Genomic DNA, 16384 nt, shown 5'->3' with positions numbered 1-16384 from the left:
ACCCGCACGCTCACTTCATGTTTCTCCTATCCTCGCAAACATGGTCTCTTGACGTCTCCCTTGAGAAGTGTCACACTCTCCCTATCATTATACATTACACGGTTTTCATTATCTCTCACGTCTCTACTGTTCTCTTGTATCACTCTGTACCTAAGCTTTCCTTTGCACCGCCACACACACAGTCTCCACTCGTCTTTCACTTTGTCTTTCTCTCTATGGGATTCTCTCACACACCCTATATGTCTCTACATATGACTCATACCACTAAAATTACTCTCTCTCTCTCTCTCTCTCTCTCTCCTGTAGACACAACATTTGTTGCAGTCTCCTTTTCGTCTCCATCCCAGACTGACATTATTCATTTGTTTACCGATCAGACAACCCCCCCTCTCACTCTCACAGACACACACACAACTCCTGCTTCCACTCCCCTTCCCGACTACCGTCTCTCTCTCACACACACAAAACTCTCGCTTTCGCACCCCGACTTGTATTTATCTCACAAACATTTATCGACTAGCCTCTAGATAGGTTTATACACCCGCACACTCGTGCTTCCACTATCGCATACATGTCTCTCTCCCGCTCCATGTATCTATGTAGATTTTTCTTCCCTTCTTGAGACACGCCCTCTCTATCGTGCACACACACTATCGCCTCATTTTAAGCTGATACCTATCGCACACACACTCCTTGTGTCTTTGTCACTCATGCACTCCGTCCTCCTCCACTCTCCCTCTATCTCACACACACATGGGCTTTTTGCAACAACTAGCAAGATGCCCATGCGTTGCACGGGACATCAAGATGCATTTGTATGAGTAGTTTATCTTGTGGGGGAAAAGGATGAACGAGGGAAGGCCTTATTTGCAAATGTGGAGATGGGTGTGGGTATGTTTTTGCAAAATTGCCATAGTTTCCTTCCTATCCGTCAGATATAGATTGGACGGCCTATATTGCAGGATGGCAGGCACACGATCATCACCGATAATGCTTTTTATAAGAGTAGGGATAAAAAATAGAGTTGGTGATGATGGTGGGCCTGCCATCCTGCAACGTAGGTTGTCCGATTTATATCTGATGGATAGGAAGGAAAATATGGCAATTTACCCGCACTCCTCACCACATTGGCAGATAAGGCCTTCCCTCGTTCATCCTTTTCTCCCACAAGATCTTGATGTTTCAATGTACGGGCATATTGCTAGTAAGAGTAGAAGTTAGACATATACCACTTCTCAAATCTTGAAACCAACAACATTCCTCCCTTATCTCATCAAAACCGCCAAAAGAATATATTTTGAGTGAATCATAACATATTTTTAGTGATATACGTATTTCAAAACTAGACTTTTTTTCTATCAAATCGGTGAATATGTATTAATCTACTTTGATCGTGTGGCAACGCATTGGCACATTGCTAGTAATTATTATAATTTTTTGGACACCAGACAAATGGTAGAGTACATATACGAAGAGAAGAGGCGCACGCACGCAGTCGGCCTCTCCCTGTCTCGCACACATGACTGTTGCGTAAAGGTGACATTAACAAATAAACCCTAAAACCCTAGGTGCATGATTGCTGCATTCGCGGGTACCAGGTACGTGGCGGAGCACCTTTGTAGGAATAGTCAGCTCGCGTGATAATTTGATACATAGGAGTTAATGGTCGGGAACACAGGTGAACGACTTGGAGCGCCGTGGCTTGCCAGTTGCCACAGATCGTGTAGCCACATTTAAAATATTGTTTTTTAGCGGGGTTAAGAGTTCTGATTTTCAATGGCGCGTTATAAATAGTAAGTAGTTTTTAGAACGATTGGTATGGAGCGAAAATGGAATTCATAGTACTACGTACCTCCTTGGAGTATGGTTGTATGGGTTTATGTTGCGAGATGTTGAACCTGGTAGTTCTAGGGCAAATACTATGGTTTAGATTTAGATGCTAGGTTTCAGTAATGAAAATCGGAAGGGGAAAGCCTTCTTTGATTAAAAAAATACAACCTCCATTCTGGTTTACTAGTCCCCGTCCTATTTTGGGTCCAAGTTTCTCCATGAATTTTACTTGTAAAATGTGAATGGAAAACAAGATTTTGTTATACCCAAACAAAAAAGGACTGGAGGGAGTGATTGCTCTGACACGGACGCGACCTCTCATAGCGCAGGCATTGAACCGGTGCGCCGGCCAAGAGGGCCGCACTCGCTGCAGGCCCGGCTGAGCTTGCCTCCTCGCCGCGTGCAACCAGCTTAAGACTGCCCACCTGCCTTCATTGAATCCGCGCGTGTGCCGGCAACACGTGCTTCCGCGAGATGGCAGGCATTTTAGAACACAAAAATGACTAAAATATAGTTAATTTACGCATGGTCTTGACTTGTTGTGCTCGCACTGGTAGCATGAACTAGTAGAGGTTTTTCTTTATTTATAAATCTCCTCACATTTTTTGGCTCTGAAGTGAATCATGGTTGTGGACATTATGTATGAATGTGCAGATATCTATGAACATGAGTTTGATGTGGAAGTTGAACTTGGAATGTCGGGCTTGCGCGTGAACTATACCATGTCCAATGCTTCGTTTGTTATTGTTTGGAAAGTAATTGTTGTTATTACATGACCCGGAAAAAATATTTTGTGCCACATTAGTAGATGCACGGACATAAAAACAGGCATGCTGACTGGATACACATTTGAACCTAGCTATTATGAAGGAAATTTTGTATTGACAACAGTTTTAGATAGCAGGAGACGCCTAGCCTGCTTTGCCTCTGCTAGCTTATTTCTGGCGTCTTCCATCTCTTCTTTGGCTTGGGTGGAGAGAGCATCTGATTGCTCTTTTTGCTTCTTCAGGAACTCAGCTACATTCTCAAGGGCTGCTGCTCGCTTTCTTTCAGCCTTTACTAATGCCACAAGGACACGAACAGCTGACGACTCCACCTGGCTTGTGTGTAATCCAGCATCATCTGGGAATTTGCACCTTGTGTCTAATCCAGCATCTTTAGGGAACTGGCACCTTGTGTGTAATCCAGCCTCATTTTGGAAACATGATCTTGAGGTTGACCATACTTCCCTCCTTGCAGGAACTGCATCCTGACATGAAGTTACTTCTTTTTTAGATCAATAATCAAAGCAACCTAGATCCATTTAGTAGAAGCCAGATAAATAGAAATCGGAGAAGTGAATTCAAAAGGAAAAAAATATATAAAAACAGACTACAAGGTGAGAACACCCACTTCCTACATCAAGCTAAAAACAAAAGCATTAGGACGATTAAGACTCTTCTTATTACACATCGAAGAACACCAGGCTTAAGAGAAACAGAAACTACAACATATACACATCGAAGAACACGAGGCTAAATGAAAGTAATTGAAAGGGTGTTACTTACCAAAGCTCGTTTTACAGGTTCGGTGTAGCTCCTCTTTAACTTGCCACGCTCCTTGAGGATGTCTCCAATATCCCGTGTTTGGTCTTCATTGCTCCTCTGCATGTTCGCACTCGTGGTTTTAAAATGTCAACATGGCAAGAAAAATATACTACTAGTAATACTCGCGCATCTTCTGGGCAACATTAAAGCACTCGTCTGCCATGTTAGAGCATCTCCAACAGAATCGCAACGCGCGACGCTTTAAAAAAGTGTTCACAGTGCTGAGAACGAGAAGTAGAGACTAGAGGGTACTACTAGAGGATGGTTCTCACCATAGATAGATAAAAAAGATAATTCAACTACTCCTCATTGTCCGACTCCTCCTCGGTGATGTCCTCCTCCGACGTCTGACTGTAGGCATGAAGATACCGATCATCATCGGATTCCCAGGGCGACGCTGCTCCTAGCCTCATGATGAATTGAGCATCCGCTTTTCGCCTACGCTTGTCCTCGCGATAGGCGGATCGCTCCACCCTCCTCTTATCCCTCTCTGCCCTCCTTTGCGCGTACAAATCGCGCTCGTTGATGATGTCCTGCGGGAAGTGTTGGCGCCACAGCACCATGGATTCCTCGTCCATCTGAGCGATGCCGAGACGGTGCTCCCGCCTCCGGTTGTCGCAACGATCCTCGTTGGTGCTAAGCCGCGGCAGAGGCGCGAGCTCCTGCGCCCGCTCCTGCGTCGGCACGTTGGGGAAGTTCGATGTTCTATGAGGCCACCGGTGGTGCCATGCCGCCGTGTCGTACGCGCGGGCGGCCTTGTTGGTGGTGTCAAAATTGCCGAGGTCGAGGCGCATCCCGCAGAACTGGATCTCAGCGGAGAAGCCGTCGGAGGGGAGCGCGCGGACGCTGCGGTATCCCCATGTTTCTCGGTGATGCGGCGGCATGGTGGCCCGGCGGCGGCGAGGCGAGAAAGAGCGGGGATAGAGCGGTGGCGAGGCACAAAGCGGGGAGAGAGCGGTGGCAAGGCACAGAGTGGTGGGAGGGCATTGGATTTTATAAAGCGCGCCGGACGTCGCGCCAAAACTAGCGCACGCCCGGCAGCTTTTTCCCGCACACGCGTGATCCTTTCCTGATGTATCTGTTATCTCTACTCTCTTCTATACTGTTATATTTATTTAATATTTTTCTCTACTTCGCTACTGTCTACGTTTTTCTCTATACTTTTTTTCTTATAAAAAACAGAGTTGGTGATGATGGTGTGCCTACCATCCTGCAATATAGTTCGTCCAATTTATATCTGACAGATAGGAAGGAAACAAATGGGAATTTTGCAAAAAGATACCCATACCCCTCTCCACATTTGCAAATAAGGCCTTCCCTTGTTCATCCTTTTCTCCCACAAGATAAATTACTCATACAAATGCATCTTGATGCATGCAACGCATGGGCATCTTGCTAGTTCTAAAAAACTTTCCATCATTTGCCACACTACTGGTTGCAGATGAAAAACCTACCCAAGCACAACGCGGTATAGGAGCGACGCACAATTACAAGCTGATATTTTGTTGGACAATGGAGGCTATAGCCAATTACTTTTACGGGAACAATAGCACCCAGGAAAGTTGAAGGGTAGGCATGAACAAAATTGGAACTGCACATGTACTGCTAAGTGATTCAATATACACATTACCAATCGAGGAGGAGAACGATGGTCGCGGCAGCCTTTGTGGGTCATGGTCAGCAACGGGAGTCAGTTCATTGTCCACGACGGTGGTACTTCTGCGCTTGGTGTCGGCTTCCAGGAAGCAGATCCGAGACCGTGGAAGACGATGCCGGGGAAGAGGCTCCGTGTACGACGACGATGGTGGACCGGCTCCAGTGTGGCGTACGAGGTCATTGATGAGGCAGATGCGCTACAGTGGACGAGTGCACCGATGTAAAGGGGAGGATCACGAAGGCTGCGGTGTCATGGAGAAGTCTGTTTTGCGGTGGGTATAGAAAATGTGGAGTATTCAGGTGTACTACTCTGGGTGCCGGGGTGGGGTTTGCTGGTAGGGTCAACCTGAAGTTACGAAAACATCCCCCTACCAAGCGTCATCCGTAGGCCTATTTCGAAGGCTATGATGGTAACTTCCCACTACTCGAATCAGGGTCGCGGGAGATTTTCCCACCGACCTCAAAATTTTGTGACACTAAACTCCCCGTGTGGTGTGTTGAGTGATTCGGCTAAGCAACTAGCGAATAGTACTAGTAAACTCTGCATATTAGGTTTGACCGAAGTCAAACTTCCTAAGTTTGACAAAGTTTATAGAAAAATATAAACATTTACCATAACAAATATGTATGATGTGAAAGTACATTCAATAATGAATCTAATGGTATTTATTTGTTACTGTATATGTTAATATTTTTTGTTATAAGCTTTCTGAGAGTTTACAAAACTTGACTTTGACCAATGCTAATACGCGTACTTAAATAAAAACAGAGGGAGTACACGTTTGTTTTCTTAGTTTGTAGTGAACTAATCAATTGTTGAAATTGTGAAATAAATATATTAGGCTATTGACTTCGAATGTAATGGTCTATACAATTCAATATTTACAATCATTGTCGAATCCCAAGATGTATACAAAGTCTATAGTACTTCACAACATGCTCAAACTCACATAATCCCAGTCAAATGAGAATCTAAATGCATTCCATAGTTATTACTTTGTAGGATGCAACAAAACCAACCATAACTCTACATCAGCCATTATAGAAGCAACATTTTGACATATCCCAATGTGCGAATGAAACATGCAGAGAGAGCTTGCGAAGATGGAGCAGATAGGGCAGGAAAGATTGTATGTATGTGGACGAGAGAGTAGGAGACAAACCTAATGAGACAAAGAGAGAGATAGAGAGAGAAAGAGAGAGGAAGAAGTTAGGTCTGCGAGAAAGATGGAGACATGTAATATACGTGAGAGGCCTGTGCATCCGGATTCTGTATACGTGGAAGGAGAAGAGACAACATGTTTGATGAGAGAGCTGGAAAAACATGGACGAGAGGGGAAGGATATCGTGGGTTGAGGTATTGATAATTTTGTGCGGGGAAGAGAGGGATTGGTAATTTTGTGCGAGAGAGAGAGGGTGGGGGGAGGAGTTAGTCAGCCGTCGTCACATCACCCTGCTTCCAAATGGCCCCGCATTCTCTAGCGTGGTGTGGTCACCGTCTTCGATCTTCTCGATGCACTCTTTGAAGATTGAGGTGTTGTGCATGTTGGGGTGCAAAGAAGCACAAGCGAGAGTGGTCGCCATATAACCTTGGATGCGGATGATATGTGTGCTCGGGGGAGGGTGTGTGTGTGTGTGTGTGTGTGTGTTGTGCTGTGTGTGTCTCTCTCTCTCTCTATGTGTGTGTGTTGTGCTGTGTGTGTGTGTGTGTGTCAGATATTGAGAGAAAACAAACCTAAGGAGAGAAATGGGTATTCACGAAGAGATTGTGCGGGCCTTGAGGTGGGCAAGGGCCGGGTGAGGGTGTCAAAATGTGCGCGTTGATGCATGTGTTGCATGCGATCGTGCGAGGGACGGACGAATCGAGAGAGATGGTTGTTGTGTTATGGATGCTCCTCTCTCTCTCTGCCACACACACACACACACAAGTAAACTAGAAGACCGTTCTCTCATGTATACACAACGTATCGGCATCTGTCTATGTCTCACTCATGCATGATCATTTGCACATTCACACCTCTCTATGTCTCTATCACACGCACACCGTCTCCACATTGCCCTTCCGCCACAACACACATATGGACACATACACACGTTCTCTCTCAGTCACACACACAAAATCAGTATTAAAAAAACTAGGGCGCACCTAAAATGTCCAAATCCAAATAAACACGAACTGGAGCTAATTCAAATATATGGAAATATTGAAGCGTCAATAACTTTTCCAGGAAATGAGTAATATTTGGGGATTGTTTTCACACACACAAAAGGTTTGGTGGATTTCCTTCGAGCGCGACACGATGACACACCGTTCGATCGACCGCGCGGCCGTGGTTCACGCGCTTGCATAGGATTCCGTATTGTGGTTGTGGTACTAACTAATAAAAGCGCTGCCTAAGTCTAATGTTTACGTGTACTAGTATGGTTTTCTTTTAAGTTTGACCAACCTTATATAAAACTAAAGTAAGCTCCCATACACGCACTCATCAATATGTCGCCGCCGCCGTTGTGCATGCCGGCGCCCGCCTGCTCCGGCCAACAATTTCTCGCCCATCACCGCCGTGTCGCCGCCATCCCTGTTCCATGAAGCCGAAGGCTCGCCCGCTCACATCGTCTGCAGTCCCTCCTCGTGATGCCGCCGCGCTGCCAAGTACGCTAGCAGCTGGTGGAGCCGCGTCTATGCATGCAGCATATGAAGAGGAGGACGAGCGCGTGCTCCAGCATGCTGGCGAGGAGGAACTAGCGTGTCATTGTCATCTCCGCCCGCGCGGAGGAGGCGCGCATGGTGGCTGTCGCGGGGAAGCTAGTCACGTGCGCGTCGATCCCGCAAACCGGGTGCGGACGCAGAATTTACCTTCGGGACCTTGAATGCCACGTGGATCCTGCAATCTGAAGGAGCAATTTGGGTCAGTCGACTCTTATGAGCCGTTTGATGCAACATGGATGGCCAGAAGGGCTTCTTCCACCTCTTCTGCCATCTTCTTCCTTCGCTCCATCAAACTTCTTTCACAAATCGACTAACCCAAATTATACTACTAGTACGAACGTATTAAGTATAGTAGGAACATGAAGATACGTGTAGTAGTACCAACTGTAAGAAGAACAGTAGTTAAGACGTTCAAATAACGAGAAAGAACATAAACATAGTTCTGCTGGGGCCTCAGCACAACACACCCTCGAAAATAAACTAAGCAACTAGTCTGCTTGACACTGCAGTAGAACCAGCATGAGTGATGGCACTGCCACCTACTCGGAGTCCAAGTCCACATCCTCGACTTCGTCCTCGTCCCTCTTCCTCTTCCTCTTCACCGATGCTTCTTTGCTTGAACCGGACACTGGGCTCTACTTCTTCATCCAGCCCTTGTAGATATTTAAACAAAGGTAGGCATCCAGGATGTGATCTTCATCTAATGTCATCGACTCTCATGCATGATGAAACTCGTGATGAGGTTTCTTCAGTTTAGCGTACGAAGGATCAATCATGGCTGCTGCTAGGGTCAGCATTGAAGGTTGAGAGGAGGACACTAGGCTTGCCTTCTGGAGATCGAAGGGCTTGCCTACAACAAAGACCTATTCGATGCAGGACATCCCTGTTGTTCTTAAAGTCTGCAGTAACAAATTTCACTCTTTTGTCCTTGAGAAAGTTGTTAAAATCCTGGCACTCAACATCGGCATGGCATATGTGGTAGACAAAGCAAACGTTATGTACACAAACTTGGATCATGGCGGGCTTCTTCCTCTCTGCCTCCTTTAGAATCTTCTCTCTTTCCGGGACCGTGGTGTACTCAACATCTAGCCCAGCGACCCACTCATCCGTTGAACTGTTGAACATGCGTAGGAAGCGATCAAGCCATGCTTTCAGCATTGCGGATCCACGTGTGTAGACGACGATGAACTCATCGCCGGTGATGGCCCTAACCTGGTACTCAACAGTGACCATGGAGATTTGGGAGACCATGGATTTTGGAGGAGGGTTAGGAGAAGTTGAAGTGTTGTACCCCGCAAAAAAACTGGGAGCGAACTAATGTGAAAGGATGGGATGACTGGGAGCGAACTGTTGTAAGGTAGAAGACGGGGACAAGTAGGGTGTGCGAATGGCGTGGGGTTGCTGGCTTGCCTGGTGGATAAACGGCTACAAGCCCCCAAAGAGTTCTCGAGAACTATGCGGGACCCACTAGATGTCATGTCTACTAGACCCATATCATAGGCCTGACGGCATAGCTTCTGCCTGTTCGCACGCCATGCGGGCGCGTGGATGTAACTTCACTTAATTCTGTCAACCGTCGCGCCTCCCACGACCTTCGCCTCCCTCGCGTGGTTGCGCCCTTTGAGACTTCGACCGTCTATAAATGAGCAATTTTTTTGCCTACTCCGCATGCATGATACTACTCCCTCTGGTCCTTTTTACTCTTGTCAACCGTTTGCAAAGTGTTTGACCAAATTTATACTAAAAATATCAATATCTACAATATTGATTATAATGAGTATAAGAACTATGTTTTATAATGAGTGTAAAAGTATTGATTTGACATTGTGAATGTTGGTACGTTTTTCTATAAGTTTGGTCAAAGTAGAGGTACATTGACTTCAGACAAAACTTAAATGCACAATGCAGACTAGTTCCTACGTACAGGTGCTTGCCATGTCCTATCTTGTCATCACAACAAGGTTAGCTATTAGAGTACTACTACCTCCCTTCTAGTTTAAAGGGCTCGATTCAAAAAGTTCACCTACTCTTAGCAAGATAGTAGAGGCTGTGGAATAGTTTTTGAAGTCTGCAAAAGTACTCAACTAATGTTGTCATTCTTCACAAAAAAATGTGTTCACCAATGCATGCATGAACACTAGTTACTCTAACCCCACTCTCTTCATTAATTCTTTGCCACATCAGCATGTTTGATATTCCCGTGTGCATGATATCAGCTAAGATACCCCCATTATGGCCAGCCTTAATCATCGCGTGCACCTTGAAATATGAACATGTGTGGGGCGTGTATGTTTTTAATGACTTGAGACTATACCTAGCCCAGCATGCAAGATGACTTATTATACATCGTTCGCCATACTTGCAGGAAGCCCGTTCGTCTCCAAATCTTTTCCTTCTCCATGTGTGGAAACAATATGCCTGCTAGACTCTCCTTCTCCCTCCGGCGGTCCCACCACTCCACCCTGTGTGAAAAAATCTGCATGCATGACTCTCTCCCCCCACGCTCATCCAATCCATTGTGACCAGCAATATTTCCACCCCTTCCCTCCCCCGTAATTTACTCCAAAAAATATGCCCACATAGCTGTTACGTTAATCACGCAACATATATTCCGGGACGCTGCTTCAGTAACTTAACTGCAGGTGCATTGGGTCACTGACATATGGACCCAACAAGGGTCTGGCCCACATGTCAGTGATGCAACTGGACCTGCAGTTAAGTCAGTGTAGCTCAGTCCATATCTTATGTAGGTGTGCCATTGCTCGCTATAAATACTGCGCCTCCCACGGCATTCAGAAGAACGCTCACGTTCATCGCTATCTCCTCCCCCTCCCTCTCACGTCGACCACCATGGCATTGCCCCTCCCAAGCCCTAAGCGCCCCTTGCTGCACCACCCAGACGGTGACGCGTCGTCGTTTCGTTCCTCGCCACCACTAGTCGAGGAGGACGCGTCGGTGTTCCACTCCTCGCCGCGACGCGTCGAGGTGGACGCGTCGGCGTTCCCAATCTCGCCAGCACACGTGTCGGAGGACGCGTCGGCTCCCTGCTATGAGGAGAACGTCACGCCGCCCGCCGAGCCCCCCAGCCTTGAGGAGCTTTGGAAAGAAATGGATGTCGCCATGTGGGAGGCTTTGCCGCCGGGAGAGCATGCCAAAATAGATGCGGAGAAGAAGGCCGAGGAAGAGAAGCACGCGGCGGGGCAAGCTGCCTAGCAGGTCTATGTCGCGTCCAACAGAGTCAGGCAATTGTCTCTTTGGCAGAAGGCTCGTGCAAGGGTCGTGAGGGTGGCGGAGGACGCCCGTGCCAAAGCCCTGAGTGCAGTCGAGCCCAAGCGCCTCATATATGCTTGGCGGTACGTGGACCGGGTGCATGCTTACAGCAAGAAGGAGTACCTATTGGCGCTGGATCACCACACCGGTGAGATCGCGCTCGCCCACCGGCAAGCCGCCAATCAGCACCTTGCGAGTTGCGAGGCTGAGGAAGAGGCGTTGTGGCGGCGCACTGGGAAACGGCCACGCACCAGGGCACTCGTGGCGCGCCGCAAGCGCTCCTGCGAGCGTCGTGGCTTTTAGGAGGAGTATAATTTTTGTTTCATAAGGCGATCTCATTAGTTTTGGGACGCAAATGATAAATCCCGAACATTCAGGAATTTTTAGCATCCTTAATTTAGTATGTAAAAGGGAAAGTTTGGAAACCTTGTGTATTCGTACGCATTTTGCAAGTACGTGCATATAGCACAAACTTTACTATATACTATCGCACTACACGTCTCTCTCGATATATGCTTGCAGACTATGCTACTCCCTCTGTCCAGGTCAATAAGTCATCTTTGGTTGTGCACCGTGACCAAGAAGGAGGGAAGACTTATACACCTAGACGGAGGGAGTACTACTATTACTTATGTACGTGCAAATGCACGTTTTAACATTACGATGCGGTTTTTGTAAAAGTAGAAAAACAACACTAGTCAAGCTTGTGAAACAATTCAATACAAAACAAATGCAAAAATGCTCGTTTGATTTTTTACTTTTAACTTCCTTCTCTGTGGTTATTTCTCTGTCGTACATTGTATGGAGTATCTCACTGGTTGGAAAGGCATGCAAATTCCCAAACCACTTCCTACACCCTGTATCGAATTTTTTGCCTAACAAGTTGTGCCGTGCAATTGGAATTCCAACTTGAGTACTAGTACTGCTATTTGGAGTACCAAGGGCCAGTTCTTTTAGGCTTCTAGATTAGTAATCCTATAACTACTACCTCCGTCCTGGTTTATTGGTCCCCATTGTAATCTGTATCAAATTTTGATCATAAATTTATCAGTTAAATGTTTGGTAAAAATTTAGCACAAATTACAATGGTGAGGAATAAACCAGGACAGAGGTACTGTACTACTAGTACTAGTAGTTTAGAAGCCCAAATAAATGAGTGAGGCGCCTTATTGTTACTCTCCACTGTGACTAGTCTTATGGGAAAAGCTGGGGAAGCCGCCAAAAGAATAGGCCCTAGGAGTAGTAGCTAGGGATCGAGTGTGCGAGACGAACTAGACAAAGTAAATGCAGAGAGATGAAATGCAAAAAAGACGGAGGGATGTGATGGTTGCTTGTCCGTTTATTTTACCAGGCCACTTATTACTGGGAGTGGTTGGGTTTTGTGATATGACGGCTTTACTGCCGCGCCACGAGTGGGGTGAGAGGTGAGACTCCCGTGCAGCGCCGCCGTCTACACTAGTACTACTACATCGGTTGTGGATTATCCCCCATTGAATTTGACTGAAGATTTAACTGACAAAATGATAGTGCATGTCAACAAAAACAATATCGTATTTAAACAAAGTTTTCAATGATATAATTTTAGGTGACATGCATCATCATTTATCGTACTATATATAATGTTAGTTCAATTTTTGTTCGTACTAATCTATAGTAAGGTGCCTGTCCGTTGCACGGAAGAGTGCAATGCATTGATCGGGGAGTTTTTTATTTTGACAAAGGATGTGGGGGTCATCTCATGTGTAACGGGTATCGATAGGTTTGTTCAGATAGTATTTCATCTCTAAAGCTCACAAACATCCGGGTGAAATAGATAAAAAAGTATCTTTTGCAAACAAAAGCGTTAAACTGTTCAACCTGCATCCAAAACTTGTGAAGAAATAACTCTTATTGTGCTTTGCAGGAAATGGTTCATCATAAGTCTTTCACCAGTACTGTAGTAAAAATTCATACATGGAAGATTCTAGACTAAACCATAAATGGATACACTTTTATTCATGCGCGATACTCCAATAGAGCAAGATCATGCATGGAAGTCTCCACATGCTTAGACAGCGGATTACATTGAGCGAAGACTAATGATCAACATTTAACTTAGTAATACAGATGTCCAGGTGAACCTCCTTCGAGTCCCCATGCACATAGTTGGGGGTCAAATAATACCATGCGTCTTCCATGTCCACATCAGTGGGAAGATCCCAGCTCGGCAGAGTCCAAGTCAGCTTGACGTAGCCAGTGTCACCGCCCACGTACCTCCAAGGGGTAGTAATAGTGAGCACACACCCGTACATCGGCCTCATGTCAGTGTCAGCGTCAGCGGAGTCGCCCCTGACGCACACTACAGAGATGTGGTGGCGGCCTGCGAGGGCCTCGCCGGTGGCCACGATCAAGAGGAAGACGTTGTCGTCCTCCTCTAAGACTAGCAGGCGGCACTGATCCTCCAGCGACTCCGGCACGGTGAACGGGTAGCACATCTCGTACTTGATGTTCTTTGCCAAGGACCAGTAGTGATGGCCGCACGCCTGCGTCAGGTGATGCACGATGTCCGCCGGCGATCCCCAAAACGGCACCGGGCACTCATAGCAGTAGACGAAGGGCTCCTTGGAGGCATCGACCAGGCCTTCCATGAAATGGGAGTGGCTGTAGGGGACGTTCCGCCAGTTGAATATATGAGCAAGTTACTACGAGATTACTACAAAATAAATCATGACGGCTATAACAGAGATTAAACTAATCATGTGGACTAGCATAGTAGATGAATAGATCGAGTCTAGGACACATACTAGAAACATGAATTCTACCACGATTTGAACAGGAAGGACAGAAACACATACGGTGCAACGGGAGCATCACCATTGGCATTGAGGTTGTCGCCCATGTCGTTGAGGAAGAGGTTGCCGAGGTCGGGGAAGAAGTTGTCGTCGGTGAAGTTGTCGCTGCTAGCAGTCGCGAGAGTGTGCTCCCCAAATGTCAACAGCGCCCGCCGAATGGAGCGCAGGAGGGAGTGGCTGTAGGGGACGTTGCGGCTGCCGAATGGAGCATAGGAGTAGCCCATGAAGCAGTAGATGGTGCTCTTCCCTAGTCTCTATTCTTATCTCTATCTCTACTACTATTCTTTGTTTTTTATAATATACTAGTTGTAGTTGTCAAATCGAATAGTACTGCACCGTCCACTGCACGCCCGGCTGAACATGCCTCTTCGCCTCCATCAAACCCCTCCGTTAAACCCGCATGCAAACCGAGAAACCTACTCCGGTCCGCGGGAGGAAATTTGCCAATTGCCGTTGGAGAATAATAGAGTCACGTCCAATCCATTTGATTTAATTGCGTGTATGATTCTCCCTCTATAAAAAGTTAATTGCATACTTAATCTTGTATTCTAAGTACTCTGTGGGTTCCACAGTCAGTACAGTGTACATGACTTGCAGGCTGGCTATAGGTTCGTACAGAAAGTTTAAAAGAAACAAATCCATGACTTGCAGGACTGGAGTTAGCACCGATGGCGGTTCGTAGTCATTCCACGCTCGGGCATTGAAGTTTGTAACTATTTTAGATTAGAACATAGTACTACTCCTCCGGTGCTAGTAGTAGAGCAGAGTCCTACTCCACTATACTACTCTACTCAAGCAAGCTAGGGCATAGTACTCCCTCTGTCCGGAAATACTTGTCATCAAAATGGATAAAACATGATGTATCTAGACGTATTTTAGTTCGAGATACATCTCTTTTTATCCATTTTAATGACAAGTATTTTCGAACGGAGATAATAGCATGTACTTTAGGGAGTACTCGTACTGTTATCACTCAAGCAAGTTGTCCAACTTCGATATGACCCTATGCTGCTGGTATGTGTCTCGTAAGTCAAGCAGCATGCTGTAGTCATCATCACCTGTCCACTTCCCGCAGCACATATTCGCTTCTCCATCTTTGTCCGCTCTTCCATCCCCACTAAGGCGCCTCCCCCCCTCGTCCGAAACCCAAGCACTAACAATGGCAGAACCGAGCAGCGTCCGCCGAAAGAGTGGCTGGAATTCGCTCCCCACAGAGGTAATCAAGCTCATTGTTTCACGTGTGTACAATCTCAGTACCATGCCACTCGCAGCGTGCTCGTCGGGGATGTACCGTTTACTCAAAGCCCTCAGGCCGTAGCTTTTTAAGCCAGCTCCACTACAAAAAATACACTTCCGTGATGATACATGTTTGTCATAGTAGGTCGCGTTTTTTGGCATGCATGTACATCCGTGACAAATTAATGACAGAATCAAGATAGTCATACCTGTGCTGTCATAGAAGTGTTCCATGACATTACCAAAATTATCATCACGGAAGTGTCCACTTCCATGACGATAAATCGCGCGTCACAGAAGTGCTTTCGTCAAGGGTGACCGACACATGGCATGCACCATAACGGAACGCCGTTAAGCTATCAGGTCAGGTTTTGGATCTGATACCCGTTAACAGCCCCGACCAATGGGGACTTTCCACGTGTAAAATCATCATTGGCTGGAGGAAACACGTGTCGGCTCACCGTTGGGATAGATGTCATCCACTCATTGGACAGAAGGAGCCTATGATACGTCGACACGTGGCACGGCCCAACAGAGGCCCATTCCTGTGAAAAGGCCGACCCGTTTGACTTGGTCAAAAGGTGGCGGGCCGGCCCCTGTAAAGCCTGTTTACGGCCTATTCGCATATAGCCCATTTACAACCCGCTAACCCAAGGCCTGTTACGCCCTATCTGAATTAGGCCCAATAGCGGCCACCCAATATGATTCCAGCCCGTTTTCACTTCTGGCCCATGTATGGCCCATGACGTCTTTCGGCCCATATGAGGCCCTATGTAACTCTTGGCCTATTAACGGCCCGTGGTGAAACTGGCCCGTAATGAACAATGTATCACTTTACACCCATTAATGGCCCATGGTGAAACTGGCCCGTAATAAACAGTGTATCACTTTATACCCATTAAGGGCCGGTTATTCCGTTGGGCCGTTTCCAGCCCATGTTATCTTTCGGCCTTCTCAGAGCCCATTTATTCTTGGGCTCATTTCCAGCATTCGTTTACTTATGGCCCGTTACTGTCATTTTCTACTTGTGGGCCAAATTCAGCCCGTGGTTACAGTCAACCCGTTTGTGGTCCGTTAACACGTTGGGCCATTTTCGTAGCGTCATGAAATACGACCTATTAACAATGGCCCGTTATGGTCGGCCCATGAACGGACGATTCCAACTCTAGCCCGTTTACGGCCATAATGCGGCCTGTTATTGGCCCATGTTTAGCCAATCGATCATACTGCCCGTATAAGGCCCATTGATGATACGGCCCGCAGAAGGC

General features: G+C 46.7%; 1 protein-coding gene across 1 annotated transcript; it reads right to left on the bottom strand.

The window, feature by feature from the left end:
• Positions 1-3811: 3811 nt before the first annotated feature.
• On the bottom strand, positions 3812-4300 carry LOC123140160 (ethylene-responsive transcription factor 3-like; the record flags this gene model as incomplete). Its single annotated transcript, XM_044559897.1, has 1 exon — positions 3812-4300. A coding segment is annotated over exon 1 (489 nt), but the record flags the coding sequence as incomplete, so codon positions are not given.
• Positions 4301-16384: the final 12084 nt, after the last annotated feature.

The sequence above is a fragment of the Triticum aestivum genome, chromosome 6B, assembly GCF_018294505.1.
Source record: "Triticum aestivum cultivar Chinese Spring chromosome 6B, IWGSC CS RefSeq v2.1, whole genome shotgun sequence".
Lineage (NCBI taxonomy): Eukaryota > Viridiplantae > Streptophyta > Magnoliopsida > Poales > Poaceae > Triticum > Triticum aestivum.
The sequence above is the reverse complement of the archived record's forward strand: the minus strand, read 5'-3'. Positions and strand labels throughout refer to the sequence as shown.